Source organism: Erinaceus europaeus, chromosome 3 (genome assembly GCF_950295315.1).
Source record: "Erinaceus europaeus chromosome 3, mEriEur2.1, whole genome shotgun sequence".
In the NCBI taxonomy this organism is placed as follows: domain Eukaryota; kingdom Metazoa; phylum Chordata; class Mammalia; order Eulipotyphla; family Erinaceidae; genus Erinaceus; species Erinaceus europaeus.
Genome location: NC_080164.1, coordinates 18,677,991 through 18,703,573, shown reverse-complemented (window position 1 = coordinate 18,703,573; position 25,583 = coordinate 18,677,991). Strand labels below are relative to the sequence as shown.

At 49.7% G+C, this 25,583-nt stretch overlaps 1 protein-coding gene across 1 annotated transcript; it reads right to left on the bottom strand.

The window, feature by feature from the left end:
• Positions 1-880: 880 nt before the first annotated feature.
• On the bottom strand, positions 881-22,842 carry LOC132537580 (A-kinase anchor protein 1, mitochondrial-like). The gene is made up of 3 exons (XM_060188419.1): positions 22,838-22,842; positions 11,733-12,707; positions 881-1,043 (listed from the first exon to the last, which is right to left on the bottom strand). Exons 1-3 carry the CDS (start codon positions 22,840-22,842, stop codon positions 881-883), a joined length of 1,143 nt encoding a protein of 380 aa, XP_060044402.1.
• Positions 22,843-25,583: the final 2,741 nt, after the last annotated feature.

The window sequence follows — 25,583 nt, the reverse complement described above, 5'->3', positions numbered from 1 at the left end:
CCTGAACAATGGGCTGCGGAGTTAATCCAGGCTCCAGGCCTTAGGCCCCAGAGTATGTTGGACTCAGACCCCAGAGTGTGTTGGACTCAGTCGTACCCAGGATAGGCCTGTGGGACCTGCAAGCTGGCTGGGCTCCTGAGACTCCATGGGGACTGGGGGGTGCAGGGCTCCCCACAAAGGGAGCCAGCTAAGCTCTGGGTGAATGAGATGTGTGTTTAAAGGCTGTCTCCCCTGTGGAGAGCTGTGCAGACATGACCTCACTCCAGCTCAATGTTCCTCCAGGCAGAGCAAAGATGGGACTTGTTCCTGTTTGCCAGCTGGGGAGCCCTTGGGGAAAGAATGGGGTGGCTGAGAGAAGGGACCCCTGCTTAGCCTAGCACCTGCCTGTCAGCTGATCACAGCTGGATAAATGGCCTTTCTGCTGACCCCTGGAGCCAGGGCTGCCCCCTTGGGCAGGGCTGGCCCCTGAAGCAGACAGGTGACCCTACACACATATAAACACACCTTGCTCCCTAAGAAATTCTAAATTTTAGGACTGGGAAGACAGTATAATAGTTCTGCAAAAGACCCTCATACCTGAAGCTACAAGGTCTCAGGTTCAGTCCCCAGCACCACCATAAGCCAGAGCTAAGCAGTGCTCTGGACCTTCTATCTGTGTCATTCTTTCTGTATCTCTGTCTCTTGTTAAAATAAAACAAAGTATTTAAAAAGAAGAAGGAGGAGGCAGAGGAGGGGGAGGAAGAATGAAGGAAGAAAGAAAGGTAGGTAGGAAGGAAGGAAGGAAGGAAGGAAGGAAGGAAGGAAGGAAGGAAGGAAGGAAGGAAAAGAGAAAACCAGTCTAGGGTTTGCTCTCCTTCCTCCCACCTGTGGTACTGCCCCCTCAGGAACCCAGCAGCATGTGGAAGGGCATTGCTGCCCAGCCCCGCTTGCTTGGGAAGAACATCGCCGGTGCCTTTGCTAACTCAGGACAAACCGGATTGGGGTTAGGTGGTAGCAGCACGTTGCTATTTGCAGAAGTTCCTAGCCTTTTGGCTCCCATGACACTAGGAGGATGAGGGCACCAGCCACCTCTGCCTAGTCACAGGGCACTGCCAAGATGGCGCAGTGGGCTGCAGGCCCCAGGCATAGTCTACAGAGAGTGCAGGAGTGTCCCTAGGCTGTCTGGGACAGGGGAGACCCCCAAGGCAGCACACAGCCAGCTAGTCTCCCCCACCAGGGCCTCACCTACTCAGAGAGGGGCAGGGTTAGATGGCTGCTCTCATTCCTAATTCCTTCTCTGTCATTAGGCCAGGTTCTCCAACTCCCAACCCCTCCATTCCATCTTTCAATAAAACCCATCCTAATTGGGGGGACTAAAATTACCCTTGGTCTAAATTACAGGCCGGGCAGGACATGATGGCCAGCTGTGATGGCAGAGGCCATGCACCTCAGGGCCTCCTGAGAAGAGAGGAGAACCAGCTAGAAAGCAGGAGGCCTTGCCCAGCCCTTCCAGTCCTGACCCTGGCCTACTGTCTTCCATGCTAAGGTCCTGTCCTGCAGAGGTGGGCACAGAGCCACTGTGGGGTAGAATGCAGATGGGGGTCTGCATGGGCCTTGGGAAGGAATCCCCAGTCACCCACTAGGAAGACCCTGGCAGAAGCAGGGCCCAGCTCAGCAAGCTCCTCCCTGCTTGCACTGGCCTATCACAGGGGACAGAAGGTTTTGGCTTACAGAGCACATTCCTCCCTGCCTGTGATGTCATAGGACCCTCCTAACAATTCAATAAAGTAGCTCCCTGGTTCATAGACTGAAAAATAAGTCTTGGAATCTAAGTCATTAGCTTAAAGGCTCCCACGCAAAAAGTGGTCAGCCAGGGCCCAGGAGGGAGCCTGATGGTGGCATTCAAAGGACAGTGCCTGCTCCAGGATCCCATGCTCCTGCCCCCAGGCTGAGGGGCCCAGAAGGGCTCTGCTAGACACAGGCAGTGGGTTAAGGCTTCCTGGTCCCAGAGGCGCTGCATCTGCAGACGTGGGCCCATGTGTAGGTGGGCAGGAGCCAAGCCTCTGTGACACGCCTGGCACTGGGAACAAACCTTGCCTGAGGTAGGAATGGGCTAGGCCACTGTGACTCCTGCTCACTCCCAGCACCTTGTCTCTTCAAGGCAGAGACCCACCTGCTGCCTTGAAATCTCTGAAAATTCACAAGGATGGGGGATGGTCATGACCTGGGGGGACCAGGGGTGAAGGGACTAGAGAGCAGAGGGTCACAGCATAGGATAATTTTCCAGTGGGAGGGTGGGGAAAGGATGTCCCCAGCTGCTGCCAGGTGAATGAGCCATACCTGGAAGCACTCAAGCAAAGACAGAGCAGTCACTCTGCTAGGGGAGGGACAGGAGAAACACAAGCCCTGGACTGCTGAGTGGGAAGGGGCTACATGTCACACTGGTTCTTGCCAGGGGTCTGTGGTTTGACATGGAGAGAACTGCAGCCAAAAAGAAAAAAAAAAAAACACACCTACTGGTTGCTGGGCAGTGGCACACCCAGTTGAGCACACACATCACCATGAGCAAGGACCCGGGTTCCAGACTCCACTGTCCACCTGCAGCGGGGGCTCTTCATGAGCAGGAAAACACATCTGCAGGTGACTCTCCTTCCCTTTCCCTCTTTTTTTCCCCCTCGCCTCTCAATTTCTCTCTGTCCTACCTAATAAAGATAGAAAGAAAGACAAAAAGGCCACCAGGAGTGGTGGATTTGTCATGTAGGCACTGAGCCCCAGCAATAACCCTGGCAGCAGTAACAAATAGATAGACAGACAGACAGGCAGACAGATAGATTTATTAACATGAGAGAGAGAGAATCAGAGCTTCACTCCAGTACTCCAGCACATGTGACACCGCGAATCAAACTCAGGACCTCGTGCATTTAAGTCCAGCACTCTAGCCACTGTGCCACCTCCTAGGCCATACATTTCAGTTTCTACAGAGACCCCAGATTCCCTTGGGTGACTGACCCCTTTTGGACCAGGATGGCTTTATTGCTGAGAGTCTCTAGCTCTGGCTGTTAAAGATTAGGATGTGGAAATGCAGGGAGGGGGCAGGGTAGCTCCCAGACCACAGTAAGCAGAGAGTCTAACCTGAAAAGTGTCCTCTGGAGCGCCCTGTGTGCTCTGAGGTCACCTGGGAGGGAGTTGGGGCAGAACCATAGATTCTGGAAGCTAGCCAGAGGACAGGTCAGCTGTCCCCTTTGCCACAGTGACCAAATGACTTGCTGTGCCAGGTCCAGGCTTGGGATGAGTGTTGGCCAGCCACCTGTGTGCAGAGACAGCTGGCTGTGTAGTGGCCTGTCACTCCCCCCAACTGACCTGGATCTTTCTCTGGAGGAGGCACCTGTCTTGGGATCCCTGAATACTTGGAAGGTGGAATCCAGATCAACAGGTGGGGGGACATAACCCAATCATTCCAGCGTTGACCACAGGACCACCCCTCCCCACACACAGACACCTCCCCATCACAGAATTGTCTGCCATTGTCCTCCAGGAATTCTCCAGGGCTCTGCTAGGTGGGTGATTAGAGGGTGACTCCCTCCCTCTCCCAGCTTTTCCTCCTAATAACGCTCCTCTGCCTGGCTTTTGGTTTTCCCTTGGAGCTGGTCACCCACAACCAGGGGACGGCTCTTTCACCCCCACTCCCACTCCCGCTGCTCACTATTCAGCACCCCTGCGAACCAGAAAGAACAGACAGACCCCAGGGGGAAATGAGCAGAGCATTGCAAAAGGCAACAAATCCCCCTGACCAAGCCTGGCTACCTACTTGCTGTGTGACTTTGGGCAGAAAACTCAACCACTCTGTGCCCACTTCCGTTTGTTTGTTTGTTTGTTTGTTTGTTTTAATAAGAGAGGTATACAAAGATATAGGTAAAGAACAAGACCAGAACACTGCTCAGCTCGGGCTTATGGTGGTGCTAGGGATTGAACCTGAGATCTTGGAGACTCAGGCATGGAAGTCTTTTGGCATAAACATAATGCTGTCTCTCCAGCCCCTGTGTCTGTTTCCTGACCTGTGAAGTGAGGGTCGGTATGGTTTTAGTTCACTGGGTTAGAGTGGAGACTGAATGGGGTCCTCTACCTGTTTTAGGCTGAATTGTATCCATGTCATCTATTCCAGTTCCCCTCCCCCCAATCCAAATGATGATGCCCTCACCCTGCATGCCTCAGAATGTGACTGAATGTGGAGGCAGGGCCTTGGAAGTGGTGACTAAATTGAAATGAGGCCAGACCCTGGGGAGATAACTGCAGGGGATACCCAAAGATCGCAGGTTCAACCCCCAGAATTGTCATATGTCAGAAGGGAGCAGTGCTCTGGCCTCCTCTCTTTCTCTCCCCCTTGCCTCATAATTTAAAAATATCCTTTAAGGGAGTTGGGTGGTAGCATAGCGGGTTAAGCTCAGGTGGCACAAAGCGCAAGGATTGGTGTCAGGATCCTGGTTCGAGCCCCTGGCTCCCCACCTGCAGGGGAGTCGCTTTACAGGTGGTGAAGCAGGTCTGCAGGTGTCTATCTTTCTCTCCTTCTCGGTCTCCCCCTCCTCTCTCCATTTCCCTCTGTCCTATCCAATAACGACAACAACAATAATAACTACAACAATAATAAGTACAACAATAAAACAAGGGCAGCAAAAGGGAATAAATATTTTAAAAATTTAAAAAAGAACTTTTTACTTATTTATTTATTTAAGAAAGGAGACACTAACAAAACCATAGGATAGGAGGGGTACAACTCAACACAATTCCCACCACCCACCCAGTCTCTGTATCCCATCCGCTCCCCTGATAGCTTTCCCATTCTCTATCCTTCTGGGAGTATGGACCCAGGGTCCTTGTGAGTTGCAGAAGATGGAAGGTCTGGCTTCTGTAATTGCTTCCCCACTGAACATGGGCGTTGACTGGTCTATCCATACTCCCAGTCTGCCTCTCTCTTTCCCTAGTAGGGTGGGCCTCTGGGGAAGCGGGACTCCAGGACACATTGGTGGGGTAGTCAGTCCAGGGAAGTCTGGTCAGCATTATGCTGACATCCGGAACCTAGTGGCTGAAAAGAGAGTTAACATACAAAGCCAAACAAATTGTTCAACAATCATGGACCTAAAGGCTGGAATAGTGCAGATGAAGTGTTGGGGGGGTACTCTCTGCAGACTCTGTGTACTTCAGCTTTCAGGTGTATATTTTCCCCTGGTTTATGGGCACGTGTGAACATATGCTCTATCTCAGGGGACCTGGTCTATATCTAGGTTTGGGGACTTTATTGGGGAGTGGAACACCTGGAATGGAATTAGAGAATCCTATGAAAGGAAAGGTCTCACCGAGTGATGAAGCTGAAGGGTTGTCATTCCACACCTGAAGTCTCTGGACACAGTCTGAAATGAAGCATACTGGGGTGGCACTTGTTGCGTTGATTAGGTTGCAATCCGCCAATGCAATATTATTTGATATGAATTGAGAGAAACATACAGGAAAGTGGGCCCCACCCTAAGGTTCCAGGACTGGGGGAAATATAGGCTCTATAGTGGAAATGTGAGGTTCCTGTTGTCTTAGGGTTCAAGAAGACAATGGATAGTTATTGTTATCATCACATTATTTGGTAATTGGGTTAACTTTGAAAAGTCCCTTTGTTAGGGTTTGCTGTATAATACCCAGCATCTTGTATATAGCGGTGCCACCGGTTGCTTCTGTTGTTCCTGGTCTAGGCTTTTGAGAGAGTCAACATATCAAAGACTCAGCCTATGTATTAAAAAGACTCAGTCTATGTTTTAAAAAGTTCTAGACATATGATTAATTTTCCCCTCTCATATTAATTGAATAGTGGTTTATATGACTACACTTTAATAGGAGTGTACATAGACACCATTCCCACCACTAAAAGACTGTGTCCCATCCCACCCACCCACCCACCCCTACCCACCCCCACCGCCCAGGAAGCTGAATGTCCACCCTCCCCTCACCACAGAGTTTTTACTTTGTTGCCCTTTAAATGTTGAAAATATACTGGTCCTAGCCAACCTGATTGTGTCCTTATATGAGAGGGGCACACAGAAAAGACCAAATTAAGAGGCAACAGGAAAGGTGGCTGGCTACTAACCAGGGAGAGAGGCATTGGGTGAAACTGAGCCCTTGAGCACGGTGATCTTGAAGTCCAGTGGGGGGGGGGGGGGCAGAGGAGCTGGTAGGGACAGCTCTGAGGCAGCTGAGGAGCGCTGGGAAGGCCCAAGCTGGAGGCAGTGCCTTCCCGCACCCCCGCCGCCACCTCTTCTGGGTTAGTTCAACCCTAAGACAAGTCCCAAGTGGCCATCTCCACTGGCACTGAGGGCAGGACCAGGTAGGCTGACCTCACTGATGGGTCACACGCCTGTCAGGTCTCTATGGGACCCAATGCCACATACCAAGGAAGGTGAAGGCACTAAGCCATGTTTGTTGAGGCTGCTGTAATAAAACAGCACAGACAGGCTGGCTGATGAACAACAGAATGTGCTCCTCACATTTCTGGAGGCTGGAAGTCCCAGCTGAGGGTACCCCCAGTACCTGGCAGGGTTACAGACTGCTGACTTTGTTTTTGTTTGTTTCCTTCTTGGTGCCAGGCTCTACCCCATTGGTCAACATGTGTCCAGAGTTTGGGGAGCTGGGTCCCAGAGAGACCTGTGATGGGCCCTGGGGCTGGAGGAGGGGACAGGAGGACTCTGGGACCCCTGAGGAGCAGGGGCACCAGTGAAGAGAGCTGGGGCCACCTGCTGGGATCACCTAGAGTGCCTGGTTAGGGGGTTACAGAGCCAGGGCTATGACAATGGATAGTTATTGTCAGGGCCAGGACTCCTCCGCCCTGTGTCACAGTGCTGGGGTGCCTGCCCTTGTGCGCAGAGCCCTTGTGACATGTTCCAGAAAGAATGACTTTCAATTCAATTTAATTGTAGGAAAGATCTGCAAGCCAGCCACACTTTTGAGGCGAGGAGAGAAGGAGAGAGAAGGGGAGGAAAGTCAGAGAAACACTGGTGGTCAGTGCCTGAGAGCTGGGGTAGGGAAAAGCATCTGGATTCTGGATTTGCCAGCCAGGGCCTTTGAGATGCTAAAAATCACCCTTGGAGAGGGAAAGGTGTGTGGCCCCTTTGGAGTTAAGCTGAGCCCACAGTCACTCCCACAGGAAGACCCATCTCCCCCAGAAGAGCCAGTGCCAGAGGACTCAGCAGAATCAGCCTAGTTTGCAAATGAATGGCCCAGGAGCTGGCAAACAGTGATATCCTGTGGGTGACTTCTAATTCCATTGTCCAGTGGGGAGTGGGGGCAGGGTGAGGTGTGAAAGGCTCTAGCCAGTCATTTGACTTGCTGGACATGCTCAGCAAAGGCCTGGCCCTGACAGGGATGAACAATGACTCCAGAAGAGGCCTGGCCTTGACTCAGCTGCCCTGACTCGCCCTCCCCCCCCCTCACGGTCTGAGAAGGCAGGCTGGGGAGGTCTATTATGCAGGGCTTACATGTGTGAGTCACTCAAAGCACATTATCGCATGTAATAGCCCTTTGAAGTCGCTATTTGAATCCTCATTTGCAGAGGAGAAATTGGGAGTTCAGAGAGGTTTCGTCAGTTGTCCAAGGTCACCCAATTAATGACCTCGGTTTAAACCCTTGGATGGCCAGCTTCAAAGTGGCTGGGCTGCTGACCTCAGGCAGGATCCCTCTGCTGGGATCCCTTTGTGCTGCGCTTCACAGCTGGGAGGGTGCACTCTGCCTCTGTTCAGGAAGTGGGGTGGGGGCTGCCCGTCTCCACCAGGACCCTAACCCTAACCCAACCTGAAGCAGACAGAGAAGGGGTGCAAGACCTGGCTCCTTCATATTCCACACAAGGCCTCATCTGTCTCCTGCTCTCACAAACCATCCTCACAGCATTTGCCTAATCTTTCACTTCATAAAATCTGAAGCTTTGATGAAAATCTCTACAAGGGATTCCCCCTGCAGCCCCCCCCCCCCCATTCCCCAGACACACACAGAAAGAGGAAAAAGAAGAGGAGGTGGCAACGATGAAAACCAAGACAACTCAGAGGCTGGGTGGTGGTGTGCCTTGCTGAGATCACATGTTACCATGAGCAAGGACCCAGGTTCAAGTCCCCGCTCCCACCTGCAGGGGGGAAGCTTCCTGAGAGGTGAAGTAGTGCTGCCAGAGTCTTATGTCTCTTCCTCTCTATCTCCCCTTCTCCCTTCTCAATTTCCCACTGTCTTCCTGAAAGAGGAAGAGGAGAAAACAACACAGTGTCCCATACACATGCTATATGCTAAGCTCCCTGCTGGCCTTATTATCATATTTCATGAGAAGGAGCAAGGTGGCTCCACTCTCCATGGATTTCTGTTTGTTTTTCTTGCTTCTATGCTTTGGGGGTGCTGGGGACTCAGCACACAAACTCTGTATTCTGACAAACTCTGCATTCTGATGCACTGAGCATCCCTTTCCCCAGTCCCTAAGAGAAATTTCACTCGAAGTTCATTTTCTGTTCAGGTCCTCCCAGGCAGGGGATGCACCATCAACAGTCGATGGTCAATAGGTATCAACGTATAGGAGCTGCAGGGCTACTTGTGACTCTCCAGTAACCCGCCAGGTGGCCTTGGACAATTGCCCCATCCAACAGAAGCCTGCACTTCCTCCCCTGTGGTCTGGAGGCAGTTGTGGTGCAATAATGACTTGGTGTGTGTGTGTGTGTGTGTGTGTGTGTGTGTGTGTGTATGTGTATGTGTTTCCAGAGCACTGCTCAGCTGGATTTATGGTGGGGCTGGGGCTTGAACCTGGGACTTGGGAGCCCCAGGCATGAGAATCATTTTGCATAACCATTATGCTATCTATCCCCACCCATGCCTCCCATTTTTTAATGGACTTTATTTCATAGAGTAGTTTAAGGTTCACAGCAACATTGACTGGAAAGTATAGGGATTTGCCCTAGACTCCCTGCCCCACCTATGTACAGCCTCCCTTACCATTGAGCCCCCTACCCCTCCACACACACATCTGTCAGTTATAATTTGTGAATCTATACTAACACCTCATTGTCACACAAAGTCCAGAGTTCAAATCAGTTCTATTCCTGCTGTCGTGCATTCTGAGTTTGGGCAAATCTGCAATGGCTTGTATCTACCATTCAGGTTTCATGCAGAGGAATTTCACTGCCCTGAAAATCCACTGGGTTCAAGCCCCTACTCCTTTTTAGAACTGTCACCATAGTTTTGTTTTTTCCAGAATGTCAAGGAGTTGGAATCTCACAGCCCTTTTCAAATGGGTTTCTTTCACTTAGTAATCTGCATAGAAGCTTCTTTCCTATCTTTTCAAGGTTTGCTCACTTACCAGATCAGATTTATCCATTCACCAACTAAGGGCAGCTTGGTTGCTTCCAAGTCTGGAAAAGTATGAGCAAAGCAGCTGCAAACATCCTCGTGTGGTTTGGGTGCAGATATAAGTTCTCAGCTCCTGTGGGGAAATGGCTGCATTTACTGCCTGACTGCAGAGTTGTGTGGTGAAAGTAGCTTTGGTTCTGTAAGGAACTGCTCAGACATCTTCCAAATTAGCTGCGCCATTTGGAATTCCCAGTAACAATGACTGAGACTTTGATTTTTCATCAGAGATGACAAATGGTTTGCTTAAGATGACAAGACAGAGCAGAGACCTGGACAGGTCCTCCTGCTTACATACTTTCGGTGCTTGCCCTTGGCTACACTGTCCATCAGCTGGGCAAGCCAGTCTCATGTCCTCAGTTCTGAGACTAGTTCTAGGTGCAGAGGTGTCCTGAGACATTTCTTGTCACCTTCCTTCCCCCAGGAAAGTCCCAGTCTAGTCTCTGCATCTGAGAAGTATGTGCTCCTCTTGCCCAGACCCTCCCACACTGCAGGGCTGAAATCCAGGTCTTCCAAGCTAAATTGCAGCTGGAGAAGAATCAGGTGGCCCTGGGGCACCTTTCCCCCATCAGAGCAGGAGAGCAGGCCCAGCCCTAAGGTCCAGGAGTTGCTGTGACTTCACCAGGAATGGGCAGAGGGACACAGGCAGCCTCTCTCTCTCTCTCTCTCTCTCTCTTTCTCTCTCCCTCTCTCTCTCTCTCCTTCCCTCCCTCTCTCCCTCCCTCTATCTCCCAGCTGGAACTCACCTAACACAGTTAACCTATGTTAAATTGTACCATTCAGTGGGAATTTGTTTATCCACAATATTGTGCCACCGCCACCTCACTCTTGGCGGTTTTGTCACCCCCAAAAGAGAAGCCCAAACCTGTTAACTTTCTGTCCCTTTTCTCCCTCTCCCTAGCCCCTAGCAACCCCCAGCCTGCTTTCTGTCTTTTAGGGCTCACCTATTCTGGAGCAGAATAAACTGAGTGTGGATCATGTAATGTGCGACCTCAAGTGTCAACTCCAATCATATGTCTTTGTGGGTTTTCTTATTTGTTTGTTTTTGTTTTCACTTTTTTGTTACTATCTTTATTTATTAGATAGAGATAGCCAGAAATCAAGAGGGGAGAGAGTGATAGGGAGAGAGCAAAAGAGACATCTGCAGCACTGCGTGGCCACTCACAAAGCTTTCGCCCTGCAGGTGGGGGCCAGGGATTCGAACCCCTGTCATTGTGCATTGTAACATGTGCACTCAACCAGGTGTGCCACCACCTGGCCCCTTGTTTTCACTTTTTAAGAAAAATGTTGACTGTACAGCCTGGGAGGTGCCTCAGCAGGCAACCCACTACACTCTCAAGCATGAGGCCTGGCGTTTGACCCCCAGCAAATGTACCAGAGTGATGCCTTGGTTCTCTGATTCTCTCTTCCTCTTCCCCCTGCTCCACCTCCTTCTCTCATTAATAAGTAAACAAATCTTTATATAAATGTTTACCGCAGTATCACACAATTATGGCATATGGGCTTCAGGTGTGCACAGTTGCGAATCAGCATGTGTCCCCTTCAGCCTGATTCATATGCACAAACCCCATCTAGCTCCCTGGCCCTCCCCCTTCCCTTCTGGTAACCACTAATTGGACTTATAGTGCAAAAGTTTATTACTGTGTTATTTAGTTCATCTATTCGCTTTGCCTAACTACCACAGAAGAGGATTTGTCTTTCTCTGGCTTATTTCACTAGGCATGATATCCTCTAGGTCCACCCATATTGTTACTAGTGGCAAGTGTTCATCTTCTTTATAGCTGAATAGTATTCCATTTGTATATAGACCATCTTCTCCATCCTTTTACCCATTGGTGGGCACTTAGGTTCTTTTCAGTTCTTGACAATTGTAAATGATGCTGGAATCAATGTGGTGTGAAAGTACTTGAAGCAATGCTTTGGTATTTGGGGGTGAAAAGGCCCCAAAGTTGGATCACCGGACCATATGAAATTCCTGGGCAGCCACAAGCATCCCCACCACCTGCAATATTTGACTGCTGGGGGGGGGGGTTTGTCGTATGTGTTACATTGGTTTGTTCTAGCCCTCCCCAAACCAAGAGAATTGGATCAGTCCAATTAATTTCGCGGGCCTGCTTGGCCCCGCCCCAAGGAACCCTGAGGGAGGGTTCCTGAGTTCATGAGTTGGAGAGTGTCTGAGTTCGAGAGTAAGAGAGAGGGTTCCTGAGTTCGAGAGTGCCAGAGTTCCTGAGTTCCTGAGTTCGAGAGTTTCAGGGTTACAGAGTAAGAGAGAGTGCCAGAGAGACAGAGTTCCTGAGTTCCTGAGTTCGAGAGAAAAGAGAGAGGGTTCCTGAGTTCGAGAGTGCCAGAGTTCCTGAGTTCCTGGCTGAGAGTAACAGAGATACATCTGCTGGTCCAGGCTGCGTAGTGCATGGAAGGTAGGGTGTGTGTGCTGCTGCACAAACAGGTGTCCAGCGTTGACCTGGTTGACCACAATCACCTCCACAGTGATGCCATCGGGGAGCATGAGCCAGGAAGTCATTGGAAGAGAAGGCAGTGGTAGTGAAGGTAGTGGGGGAGCATAAATATTGGTGAGATTCAGTTCCTTAAACTTCTTCCCAATCAAGTTCAGTGCTTTGTCTACATGATGCTGAGAGCCTTCTATGTGGCAGATCTGGATGTTCTGGGTGTAAGGCAGGGTTGAGATGTAGATCTTGGCACCAGATGTTTGCTTCAGAAAACTCACATACCGTCCCTGCTTGCCAATTAGTCGACCAACCAGGTGCTTTGGCACCTCAATCTCCCAGATGATGAGGTCAACTTTCTTAGGGTTGGAGTCTGCCTGGGCATTCTGGAAGCTGTCAGTCTTCCTGAGGCCACAGCAGCCATCCACTGAATCCATGCTGTTCCCGTCTGAACCTCCCGAATGATCTGCTTCAGCATCCATGGTCCATCCATCCTCAGTCCCTAAGTCTGACAACTCCTCCTTCAGCACTCCATTGCTGAAGGGTATAGTACTTTCTGGCAGTGGTAGGGTGTTGGCCTTGTTGCTGGGGGTTGAGTTGGTCTCTGCACAAGAGTCTTCAAGCCCAGAAGTGCTGACAGAATCTGAGCACTGCCCAGAGGAGGCCACTGAAGGGGCTCCTTGGCGGTTGTCAGACATGCAGGTGACACAACCAGCATCTTCTACCATGACACCTGCCTCATCAAGTGAGTCTCCCAGAGGGGTGGTCTGCAGAGCAGGGGGAGCCAGGGAGATGTGATGCACAGACTTCTTTGGCTTTTTGTCCTTGGTGGGACTGGGCAGAGGACTTGTCAGGCAGCTCACGTAACTCTCTTTTCTCTCGAACTCAGGAACTCAGGAACTCTGTCTCTCTGGCACTCTCTCTTACTCTGTAACCCTGAAACTCTCGAACTCAGGAACTCTCTTTTCTCTCGAACTCAGGAACTCAGGAACTCTGGCACTCTCGAACTCAGGAACCCTCTCTCTTTTCTCTCGAACTCAGGAACTCAGGAACTCTGTCTCTCTGGCACTCTCTCTTACTCTGTAACCCTGAAACTCTCGAACTCAGGAACTCAGGAACTCTGGCACTCTCGAACTCAGGAACCCTCTCTCTTACTCTCGAACTCAGACACTCTCCAACTCATGAACTCAGGAACCCTCCCTCAGGGTTCCTTGGGGCGGGGCCAAGCAGGCCCGCGAAATTAATTGGACTGATCCAATTCTCTTGGTTTGGGGAGGGCTAGAACAAACCAATGTAACACATACGACAGGGGTTAGCAGGCCTTTGCCTCTGCTCTCACTACCCTCCTGACACACACACACACACACACACACACACACACTGGATGGTGCCCCCTCCCACAGCCTCTGCAGCACATCCATTCTGTGCCACTTCCTTCTTTCTACTTCCCCTAGCAGAGAGCTGGGAGCTGCAGAGCCGCATTCAACAAAAGCCCATGGGCTAGCAGGGGAAACAGACAGACAAGTCAGCAGTCATTAGCAGAGAGCTGGGCTGGGCTGGAGGGGGGGACCTCAGCTGGTAGAGCACAGGTCTTACTTGTCTAAAGGAGTGGTGCTCTGACTTCTCTTTCTATCATGGTGAAACTCTATCTCCTATGAACTAAATAAATCCCAGGAGTCGGGTGGTAGAGCAGTAGGTTAAGTGCAGGTGGCACAAGGACCGGCTAAGGATCCTGGTTCAAGCCCCTGGCTCCCCACCTGGAGGGGAGTCGCTTCACAGGCAGTGAAGCAGGTCTGCAGGTGTCTATCTTTCTCTCCCCCTCTCTGTCTTCCCCTCCTCTCCCCATTTCTCTCTGTCCTATCCAACAACAACAACAGTGACATCAGTAACCACAACAATAAAAACTACAACAATAAAATAAGGGCAACAAAAGGGAATCAATAATAAATAAATAAATATTTTTTAAAAAGAGCAAAAAATAAATCCCAAGATAAATAATAAAACAGAGAGTGACACAGCTATTAAGAACAATGAACCCACCTTCTCCAACCCATCTTGGATGGAGCTAGAAGAAATTATGTTAAGTGAGCTAACTCAGAAAGATAAAGATGAGCATGGGATGATCCCACTCATAAACAGAAGTTGAGAAAGAAGAACAGAAAGGGAAACTCAAAGCAGGAGTTGATTGAATTTGGAGTAGGGCACCAAAGTAAAAACCCTGGGTGGAGGGTGAGGGTGGATGTTCAGCTTCATGGGGTGGGGGTGGGGGGAGATGGGACACAGTCTTTTGGTGGTGGGAATGGTGTTTATGTACCCTCCTATCAATTTATAGTTTATAAATCACTATTTACTATGAGAGGGGAAAAATTGATTGAATATGTCTCAAAATTTTTAAAGCACAGACTGAGTCTTTTAATACAAAGGCTGAGTCTTTGATATGTTGACTCTCTTAAAAGCTTAGTCCAAGGAGAACAAAAGCAACCGGTGGCATAGCTATATGCCAATAATGTCAAAGGACATAAAATATGGTGAGGGGTGTGTATGATACAGTAAATCCTAAGAAAGGGACTTTTCAAAGTTAACCCAATTGCCAAACAATGTGATTATTTCAATAACTATCTATTTTCTTCTTAAACCCTAAGACAACATGAATCTCCGGCTTCCTCTATAGAGCCTATGTTTCTCCCAATCCTGGAACCTCTGGGATGGGGCTCGCTTCCCTGCATGCTTCTCTCAAGTCAGGCCAAATGATATTGCATCCGCCCACTCCAACCTAATCAATGCAACGAGAACCATCTCAGCAGGCTTCACCTCAGACTGTGTACAGAGACATCAGGCATGGAATGCCAACCTTTCACCCTCATCACTCGGGTGAGACCTTTTCTTTCATGGTAGTCTCTAATTCCATTCCAGGAGGTTCACTTTCTGACAAAGTCACAAAACCTAGATACAGGCCAGGTCCCATGAGATAGAGCATATGTTCACATGTATCCATAAATTAGGGCAAAATATATACCTGAAAGCAAAAATACACAATAGTCTTTAGTGAGTCAGTATCATATTCATAATGAAATAGTGTCTACTTAGACTTAGATACCCTCCTCACCTACTTCCTATTACAGTTCTCTCACTCACTCCAAAGCTAAGCTTATCAAAGCAAGGACTGCAAAAGCTGAATAAGGGCAAGAGACTGGCATACTTTAACGATGACTCTTTAGTCACTATCAGGTCATTCCACCAGCTGGGGCCCTAGTCGGGGAGTCCTGAGACTCCCAAACAGACTTGATGGGCCTGACCTCACATAAATCCCTCTCTCCATTGTTTCCTGGGATCCTTACGCTGGTCCTTGCACTTTGTGCCACCTGTGCTTAACCTGCTGCACTACTGCCAAACTCCCAGTGCTGAAGTTTTTAAAGGGATGCTCTGGAAGAGAAAGCCAAGAGTTATACCCCTAAAATGTATATGCCAATGTCACCTCCATTTTCCATTCCCCAAAAGCAAGAACTAACACAGATTTTCTCCCCCTAAAGAACAGACAGAAGGAAGCGCTGCTCTGGTCTGGAGGTGTTGGGGTGGGGTAGGGTGAGAGAGGATGGAGCGCAGAAGGGATGCAGGAGTGCACCCACCCTCCAGCTTCCCAGAAAGCTATTAAGGTGTTAAGGAGGGAGGAAGGCAGGGAGGATGGGGCAGCCCTCAGGGGCTCTGGGAGGGGTTCTCACACTTCTGCCTGGAGGGCTTCCATGGACTAGCTGACCAGGTGCAGGGAAGATGGGAATCCTCACAGTTTACCTTCTCCAGCTGTCTGGGGGTCACCTGGCTGCTCAGAAGCTGCTGCTTTGGGGGCTTTCCTAAGCCCACCTGTGTGGGGGGGGGCTTTGCTAGCAGGTATCTTCCTCTCTCTCTTTTTCCTTTCCCTCCTGATTTCTCTCTGTCCCTAAATAAATAAGTAGGAAATGAGGGGCCAGGAGGTGGCTCACCTGGTTAAGCGCACACATTACACCACTCAAGGACCCGGGTTCAAGTCCCTGGTGCCCACCTGCAGGGGGAAAGCTTCATGAGTGATGAAGCAGGGCTGCAGGTGTCTCTCTGTCTCTTTCCCTCTCTATTTCCCCCTCCCCTCTCAATTTCTCTCTGTCTCTATTCAATAATAAATAAATAAAAAGATTTTTAAAAAAAAACTTAAAAAATAAATAGGAAGTGAGCCAGGAGCAGTCAGACAGAAAGCCTGCTAAGCTTTATTTCCAGAAGTGTGCACAGGATAGCAGCAGAAAGCATTTGCTCCAGCCTCACATAGTCTTGACTGTTCCTAAAATGACCCCTGAGTCCCAGAACCTGAAGCAGCCAGAACTAGATGGAGGAAGTAGGCAGAGATGAGAACAAAGCTGGGGGGGATCAGCTCCCCAGTACACATTTTGGGGATGATAAGAGGAGATCAGAACAAACATCAGCCAGCTTGATGTTCTGCCTCTCTTGCTTTAAAGCAGTCCATCTCAAACGGAACAAGAGGAAGAAAGGAGTGAGGGGGCTCTTTGAGAGGAGGGGGACAAGGTGGCCTGGCTGACTGGTAGGACTGGATTCAAGGAGCAGGGGCCACTCAGGAGGGAAGGAGGGTTTGCAGGTTTGGTCACAGCAGGTGAAGAGAACCCTGCTGGTGGCCCACGCTTCCTGTGAAGGGCCGGTGACATCATTTGTGGAAAGCAAGGAGGCCGGGGGAGGCCTCAGAGAGGGGAAGCTGTCTGGACAAGGCTTCTGAGGAACAGGGGAGAGGGCAAGCCAGGAAAACACAAAGAAGAGGCCAGGTCAGGAGGGAGGTGTGAAGACAAGAGGTACGATTCCGTAGGCCCTTTGTTCTCGGGGTACGCTCCTGATGGGGTCCCCCGCCACGCTCTGGTTACAAGCTACATGCCAACCAGCCTTGGCACAGCAGAGGGATGAGTCCAGCTCTTCACATGGACCAGCTCCACTAGGACTGAACTCAGGACCAGCCCCTCCACCCCACCCAGCTGCTCTTTGCACCCTCCCCCTTCTATTCCTACAACCAGACATGGTGAACACCAGTAGCACCTTCCTGCCCTTCTAGCTCCACCGCCGACCCTGGCTCTCCCTGGGAAACATGGAGTCTCCTGGCTTATGGCCCCGGTTTCATCCATCCTCTCCCTGCACCATCTCTCCCTCCCTCTAGGCACTACACATTCATCCAGTGTAGTGACCTCCTATTAAAACCCCTCTGCTGCTCCCAAGAGCTCAAAACAAAGCTCTTGTTTCCACTAATGTGTGTGTGTGTGTGTGTGTCGGGGGGCACTCAAGTTAAATGCTACTCATTCTGGGAAGCCCCCCCCCGCCATGAGGGAAAGTCTCAGTGGTACCAGAATCCATGGCACCTTGTATCTCTTTTTTCAGTCACTCATGAGCTATAATGACTTGATCTGCCCAATCCCTATTGGGACAATGGTTGTGTGTATGTGTGTGTGTGTGTGAGAGAGAGAGAGAGAAAGAGAGAGAGAGAGAGAGAGAGAGAGAGAGAATATGTGTATGAATGTGTCCATCTGTGAGTGTGTGTACACGCTTCCTGTCACTTCTATCTCCCCAGCGTGGAAGGTGGTGCCTAGTACTAAGAGCCACTACACACTGCATGACTGACAAAGATTCAAGCATGCTCTCAGGCCCTCAAGACCTTAGACTAAATCTCCATCATTCCTTTAAAAAAGCCTTTGGGGAGTGGGAGTGGGGGCGACTAAGTCCTAGTGCCTGATGTCAGAGGAGGACCTAGACTAGGGGTAGAGTGTTTTGCAGAAAACTGAGAGATTTTACACATGTATCAATAATTACTTACTGTAAATCACTAATCCCCCAGTAAAAATAAATTTTAAAATACAATTTAAAAAGCCTATGCTACAGTTACCGGAGGATTCCTTTTCAGTCCCCCAAAGCTTCCCCGCACTCTGGGGATCTGCTCAGACTGTCACCTTCTCTGGGTAGGCTGCCCCTCATTCTGGTGCCGATGCCCATCCCTCCTTCTGGCCAGGCCACACTGCCATGGACACTTCTCTAAGTCCCTCCTATCACAGTCTCGCCTCTGTAGCTTTGGCCACATCATTTACCTCCCCTGACCCAAGACTGCCTAGAGTGTAACCTCTTTGAGGGAATAATTAATATTTCCAATGAAAACATTCAACTGTGGAGCAGAGACATCTTGTATAACCTTTGTGTAAAGACAGGAGTCCGTCCTTAATAGTGCCTCTTGTCATGGATGCCATGTACTCAGTGGGGACACACACACAAACATCCATGGTACTCTCATGTGGTACCAGAGATGGACTCAAGGCTCACTCCCTGCTGAGGCATCTCCCAGGCCCAACAAAAATATATTGCATGAATGAGGTCCTTTCTCCTTTGGACCCAAGAGAATAGCATGGGGACAGTCTTCGTCCACATAGTTCCTTTGTAAATTAATGTGAATGATGTTCTCTTATGTGCACAACATGGGAAGGTGTCCATTTGCATCACGACTGCACACCTGAGTTGTGGGGCTTGTCCCTGAGGAATGAATGCATACTGCTCCAGGCAGTGGGTCAAGGTATGACTGTGTGAGTCAGATGAGCAGACTCGCCAATGCGTGAGGGAAAAGGAATTTCCAATATGTGAGGCTACATCTATCTATCGAGTGGACAGACAAAAGCACAGAGGTGAAGGCATATGGAACTCTAAAGTGTGGAGCTTAGGAGAAACACAACCCATCAATCTACTTCCATGCTAATACTTCACAAAGGCACTTTTCAGCTCTGAAAACAGTGCCACAAGAATTCTCCAAAGTGCTCCCTAAATATGAACCCCTGGTGGCAGAAAAAGGATGGGTGGGTGCCAGGGACTGGGGCAAGGTCTGCAGTAAGGGTGGGGGTGTCCTTCATGGACCAGGGTTCCTTTTGGGGGTGGGAGATGGAAATGTCCAAGAAGTGGAAGGAAGAAGCACTGGCCCAGTATTGTGAAGGGATCAAGAACCCCTGGACTTGCTCGCTCTGAAATGGTTAAATTATGCTGTGTGACTTTCAGTTAAATCAGAAATTTCACACCCCTACATAAATGAGGCGTCCTGCAGGACAAGGCAATGCTACATTCCAGAATAGCCCCAGTCTGAGGTTGGCCTCTGATGGGCCCTGTCCTCTGAGACACACCTGCCCCCTTAGGCAGCACAGCAGGGCAGTGCTGAGTCAGCACCCTGTGTTTCTCCAGGCGCTGTCACTAAGTCTGGTGAACGTGTCTGAGGGATTTCCAGTTCAGAGGTGTGACCTACAGCCTGTCTTATTTTTATTTTCCTTTAATACGAGTGAAAATTTTTCCAGAGATAATAATTACCACCTGTGGACAAAGTCCCACAGGCTTTGCTAGGGGGGTGGTTTCCTTCTTCACTAAGCCCAGGGGAGAGGAGCCTGCTCAAAGGGTGACTTCTCCCCACTGCAGGGGACTCTAGAGACGGGCTGGCATTTGTCCTAACAGCTCACTGCTTCTCAGGAAACAGTTCCTCCCAAACAAGATGACAAAAGTGCAGAGGGCTGGTGTTAAGAGCAGAATCCTAGGTCAGGTGCATGTCTGGCAGGGAGGGGTACTCATCATAATATATAGCATAATGGTTATACAAAGAGAGTCTCATGCCTGAGACTCCAAAGTCCCAGGTTCAATCCCCGGCCCACCATAAGCCAGAGTTGATCAGTGCTCTAGTTAAATTAAAAAAAAAAAAAAGTGGTCCGGGAGGTGGTGCAGCGGATAAAGCATTGGACTCTCAAGCATGAGGTCCTTAGTTCAATCCTGGCAGCACATGTACCAGGGTGATGCCTGGCTCTTTCTCTCTCCTCCTATGTTTCTCATTAATAAATAAATAAAATCTAAAAAAAATTTTTTTTAATGAGAAACACCTAAGACTTGCTTTAGATGCCCAACCCTTACCACCACTATCATGACCACCACCCAGCAGAGTTTGGACAAGCTTCAACTGATCCAGTGAGAGAAAAAAAAAACCCTCCCCCAGCCCCCCTCCTTTCTCTCTCCCTTCCTCCACTCCCCTTCCCTCCTTCCCTTCCCCCCCTTTCCCGGCCCCTGGCAGATCCTGGGCCAGTGGGGAACAGGTTGTCCTCTTGCAAGTATCCCATCCCGCCTTTAAGCACACAGGCCACAGAGGGAAATCATACCCTTTCATTTCAAACATGACACTGGAGCCCAAAGCCTATCAGCTGTACTATAACCAAGTTGCATCAGTCACCTTGATAACCAAGGTCCAGGGTTTGAACCACTTCAGTTTCCTCCTGATTCTGCACTTCCTCCCTTTTCATAGGCCTTCACACACATGGCCTTGCCTGACAGCTCAAGACACCAATACCACTGGATGCTCTGAAAAGTCTTAGCTTCTGGAGAAATGCCTTTGCCCTAACTGCGCAGAGACACTTGGGGGGGTAGTAGAGGGGCGGGTGGCTTCTGAACAAAGAAAAACTGGTGACACACGTGCATCCATTTGGGTAACTCTAGGTCCAGAAGGGGGGAGGGGAATTCCAGAAGTTACTCACTGAGACATGGTTCCCTTCTGGAGAATCCTGTCAAGTCCAGCCTTGTTGGAAATGGACTCGAGAGTTTGTTCTCAGCCCTGATCACTGGATGGGTTCCTGTCAAGCTGGCCTGGACTTGCGGTGACTGCCAAGTCCTGTTGTAGGCCCCATCAGGTTGGGGGCCCCAGTGGTGGTGGCCCATGCACTGCTTTTCTCAAGGGCAGGCTGAAAAGCTGCCTCTGGATGCTTTCAGGACATTTCCAGTTAGAGCTGGAAGCAGGCTGCACATGGCAGTGATCGCCCTGTGGGTGGGCATGGGGTGCGTGGGCATATAAACAAGCCTAGCACATTTTGCAGGGTGACCGAAGATGACAGATGTGCTGCAGGACGGAGAGGTGGACAGATGTACACACACACATGTTCTCTGGGCAGCATGGTCCCCAGCCTGCTGCCTGGACCTTAGCAGCACACGAGGCACGCCAGGTGCCCTGAGACACGTCGGCTGGGCTGGTCTGGGCTGGGCTGTCTGCGTGGGCACAAGGGGACACCAGGAAGCCAGGGGCTGAGTTTCTGAGTGCCCCATCTCCTAACACTCTGGGTCCTCTCAGGAGTGAAAATAGGACTGAGAGATCTCACTGCGTGAGTGCCTGCTTGCTCATGCCCATGGCCCAGCTTCATACCCAGCACTAGCTGGGAGATGCTCTGGGAGTGGAGGAAGCTCCAGTGCTTTGATGTCTCCCCTTCTCTGGGTCTCTCTAGCTTTCTAGAAAAGAAACAGACCTGGGGCCGGGTGGTGACACATGTGGTTGAGTGCACTTTACAATGCACATGGACCTGGGTTCAGTCCCCCAGTTCCCACCTGCAGGGGGAAAGCTTTGCGAGAGGTGAAACAGAGCTGCAGGTGTCGCTCTGTCTCTCTATCTCCTATTTCCCTTCTCGATTTCTGCCTATCTATATCCAATAAATAAAGATAATAATAAGAGGGAAAAAGGCCTGAAGTGGGAGAAAAAACACATGTGCAAGGCCCAAATCAGTAAAAAAACAAATCAGTAGCAGCAAAAGCCGCAGGGGAAGGAGACGTGTGTCTTCCTTGCCTCTCACGCCCCCCTCTCCCCCCCACACACAAACACAGAGAGGCTCAGAGGCCTGATGACTTTCTCATAATTTCAGCAACTAATGGGAGGGAGGGGGAGGCCCAGGATTCCAGGTTCTTCTGACTCATGATCCAGTGCCCTCAGATCCCCCAGAGAAGCAGACCCGCACCCAGCCAAGCTTGGTGCTTGTTGGAAGCAGATTTGGAGTGAGGGCTGTAATTTCAGGGGCTAATTCTCAACCAGCTGTCAACTGCTCTGAGCACTCACTAATGACAGGTTTGCCTATCTGCCATTTCCACGGCAAGGAGACAGAGTGCCCCAGAACAGATGTTCCCCATGTACCCCCCTGCTTCCAGGTCTCCAGGACGTGGAGGACTGGGTTGCATGGCTGTGTGCTCCACACCTGAAGGCCTATGTTTGTTCACAGGGTGCCACTGTGTTCCCAGCCCTTCCCACTTGACCGCCTGGACACCCAGACAGACTTTTGAAGATTCTTGGCCTCCAGAATCAACTCATTCAAGCAGGGAAACAGACATGCAAATGGAAGCTCCTCTTTTACGGGATCCCACTTTGACAGCTGCCTGAGATTCAGCCCCTGGGAGGTGGAAAACAAGATTGGGAGGGGCTGGGAGAGGGTCCAAAGGGGGCAAACATGCCCAAGCAGGAGATGGGGAGCCCTCAGCCCTTCCCATGGTTTTACAGAAAGAACTTCCAAGCCAACCATCCACTGTGTCCCCACTCCACTGTCCATCCTCCACCCTGACCTGGGAGGCCAACTGGACCCACAGGGAGAAAAGACTAGACAAAAGGAGAAACAGAAACAGAAGAAAAGGGGAAATAGGAGAGAGAGAGAGAGAGAGAGAGGGAGATAGCAAAGATGGAATAAACCGTCAGAGGCTCTTAGATCTTAATTCATTTTTATTCTACAAAATGCTACTCAATTGAAAGTGGAAAAACTAACAACAACAATAAAAAGTAATAAAAACCGCAAAGGAAAAAAAAAGTTTTAATAATAATGTTCATTCTCCCGTAGCAGCAAGCTTTTTTTTTTCTAACAAGCTTTCTTTAGTGCAAATACTGTAGGATTGTATTACAGTAAAACAACAAAACATCACACACCACCAGAGATGCTTCAGAGCAGAGCTACTCCTCAATTTTCAAACCTATACAAAGATTTTTCTTTTTTTCTTTTGTTTTCTTTTTCTTTTTTTGCACTCATGGTCCTGCCTGGAGAGGCTGTTTGGGGACCTCTCCAGGAGGTTCAGTTCAGTTCACCAATACTTTAAAAAAAAAAAGGTGCTCAGAAATGTAATCTAACTCCCCATAGAGATCTGGGGATCTGGACAACTTGCCTCCCAGATCTTGCAGCAGACTTTACCCCATACCGTTAACAGACCTCAAATACAGATGCACAGAACTTAGGAACTGTCCACTAGATGCCAAAAATACGATATATACATCTCCCAATGCACAGCTGACACCCGGATACCTATTCTTTATACAAAGGTGAGTATTTTCTTCCCTTGACGTCACGTGACCACAGAACTAAAATAAATGGAATAAAATTTTCATCATACAGAGAAAAGTCTTGTTTGTCTGTTTGTTTTTGAGGAACAGGGCAATATCATTCCTGGAGCTCTCCTGCAATGGAGGAGACCACTGTCCCCAAAGGAATGACTACCCATCTCTAAAAACAGAACCACTTTACCTCTTTATACAGTTTATACAGCACACGTCATTTTTAGAAAGAAATAGATGAGAAAGCACGATTGGCCTAAATTTAAAAAAATAATAATGAAGCAGAAAAGGAGGAAAAGAGGAAAAGTATTTTAATGCTCTCCGTTTCTAACCAGGCTTGGTAGGATACAGATGTAAACATTTAAAATAAATAATAAAATAAAAGGTCAATTTCTCATCCCCATCCCCCCTTCTTTTCCCCTTCATTCCCCCACACTCCCCCTTCAATCTGCCCGTCTCCTCCTGAACAAGTTAGCATTGCCCATCGAAGATTTAAAACTCACTGTGGAAGCAGGGCCCAAGTACTAGAAGCAGGTGGCGATATCAGATTAGGTATCACAAGCTGGGTTTCCTTTTTTTTTTTTTTTTTTTTTACATTGCAGGAGGGCACGGACACACTTGGAAATGTACACACAACACACAGTCAATAAATAGTGAGATGCTGGCTTTTAAGATGAACACCAAGAAGACTCCACAGGCAGGAAGTAGCAAGACCACCCTTTACTTAAGGTTTTTTTGTTTGTTTTGTTCTGTTTTTAAAGGAACTTACACACGCCACATTATTTCTATTGGTCCACAAAATCTAGAGGGACTCACGTTATCCTGGGACCACCAACAGAGTGTAAAGGGGTGAAAGGGGAAGATGTCTGGGATGGGAGGAGAGTGTCAGGGTGAGTCTTGGAGGACAGACTGAAGGCAATCTTGCCTGAGATCTTTGAAGAAAAGACCTTCTTACCTCACGCCGAGCAGCTTTGCTTTTTCTACTAGAGGGGGGCTTACATAAGGGATAGTCTCACCTCCTAGTCTTAGAGTATGTATAAATGTGCCTAGCAGTGTTGCAGTGTCTGGCACAAAGTAGGTGCTTACTTTATTCAGGTAGGGAATCAACTTGCCAGTTAAACAGTGAAACAGTGAGACTAAGAAATTTTTTTTTTTTTGGCCCATCAGGAATAGGGAGAAAAGTCTTACTGACTCTAGACTGAAGCTCACTATTTCCACTGCAAAAGGGGGATACCTTTCCCCAAAGCCCAAGGAAGGAAAGTAGCAGCCTGTGGTAGCTCCTGGCTTTGGGATTGCTCAGCCTCCAGGGTGAATTCTCTGTTGGGACTGGGCTCCCACACTCACTTCCTAAGCTCCACCTGGGATCTCCCCTTTCCTGTGCCAGCAGCTGTCCCCATGTGCCAGGCCAGGAAGAGGGCTGATCCCAGAGAGGCTGGCCAGGTGGCCAGCAGGACCCTGTGTTCACACTAGCCAGTCCATGGGCACCCCTGCCCCAGGCTGCCCACAGCCCAACTGGAATCCATACCAGCTGCCTGAGGGCTGAGGACATGGGGACATAAAGGCAGCTCCATGGGCAGCTACCCCTGGGTTGGAGCCAAGCAAGAGAAAGAAGCAGGCTGGGGGCCAGCGATTCTAGAGTAGGTCTCTGTGTGTGTGTGTGGGGGGGGGAAGAGCGAGCGAGTGAGAGAGAGAGAGAGAGAGGCAGAGACAGAAAGAAGCAGGCTGGGGGCCAGCGATTCAAGAGTAGGTCTGGGGGGGGGCAAAGAGCAAGCGAGAGGGAGGCAGAGACAGAAAGAGAAAAAGCTGCGAGTAAAAGCCAGAAAAAAGTTACTGAGCACCAGCTCCTATTTGGGGATGTTACTCAGCCTTCCCCCCAGTAACCAAAGCAGCTCCCAGAACATAGTCAGAGGGGGATTCTGAAGTCCAGTCAGGAGGTTAAGCTTTGTCTGCTGGTCCCCAAGCCAAACTGTCTCAGGAATGGGCTCCAAGTCACAAACTGCCACCTGCTTTGGGATTCATGCTGTTCAAAGTGGGGCACCAAGGGATTTGTAGAAATAAAACACCAGAAAGCAGCTTCATTTAAGAAATCTCTAGATATGTATATATGCACAAAGAAGCACAGGGCCCCCAGTTGCCACAGACGCTTGAGATGAGTGACCCTTTCAGAGCTGTAAGCTCCCCACCTCTTCCCTGATGCTCTGGACTGATTTCTGTTTCTTGGATTTAGCAGAAGCCAGAGACCCAGCTGCCCAACCCGCTCGGGGGCACTCTTGCCCCCAGACGCCCTGGGAAACCAAGAGGACAGCATCCCGGCTGAGGAGGGGTGGAAAAGAACATCGTTTAAAGCATCCTGGGGGCAAGACCCTCTATCTCTGCATCCTCCCTCGGGTGGCTCACAGGAATCTCAGGCTGTGTGTCCAGCGCTGGGTGGACATGAACGACTGACTGCCCAGGAGAGCAACCGTGTCTAAAGCTGAAATTTAGGTTCCCATTCAGTTAGATTTAAATAACATCGCTATGGTCTTAAGTCATCCTGCAACAGTGGGTCCTGACAGTGGCTCACTCTTTGCAGAGGTCAACTCAGAAAAAGCAGGGGGGAGAAAAAA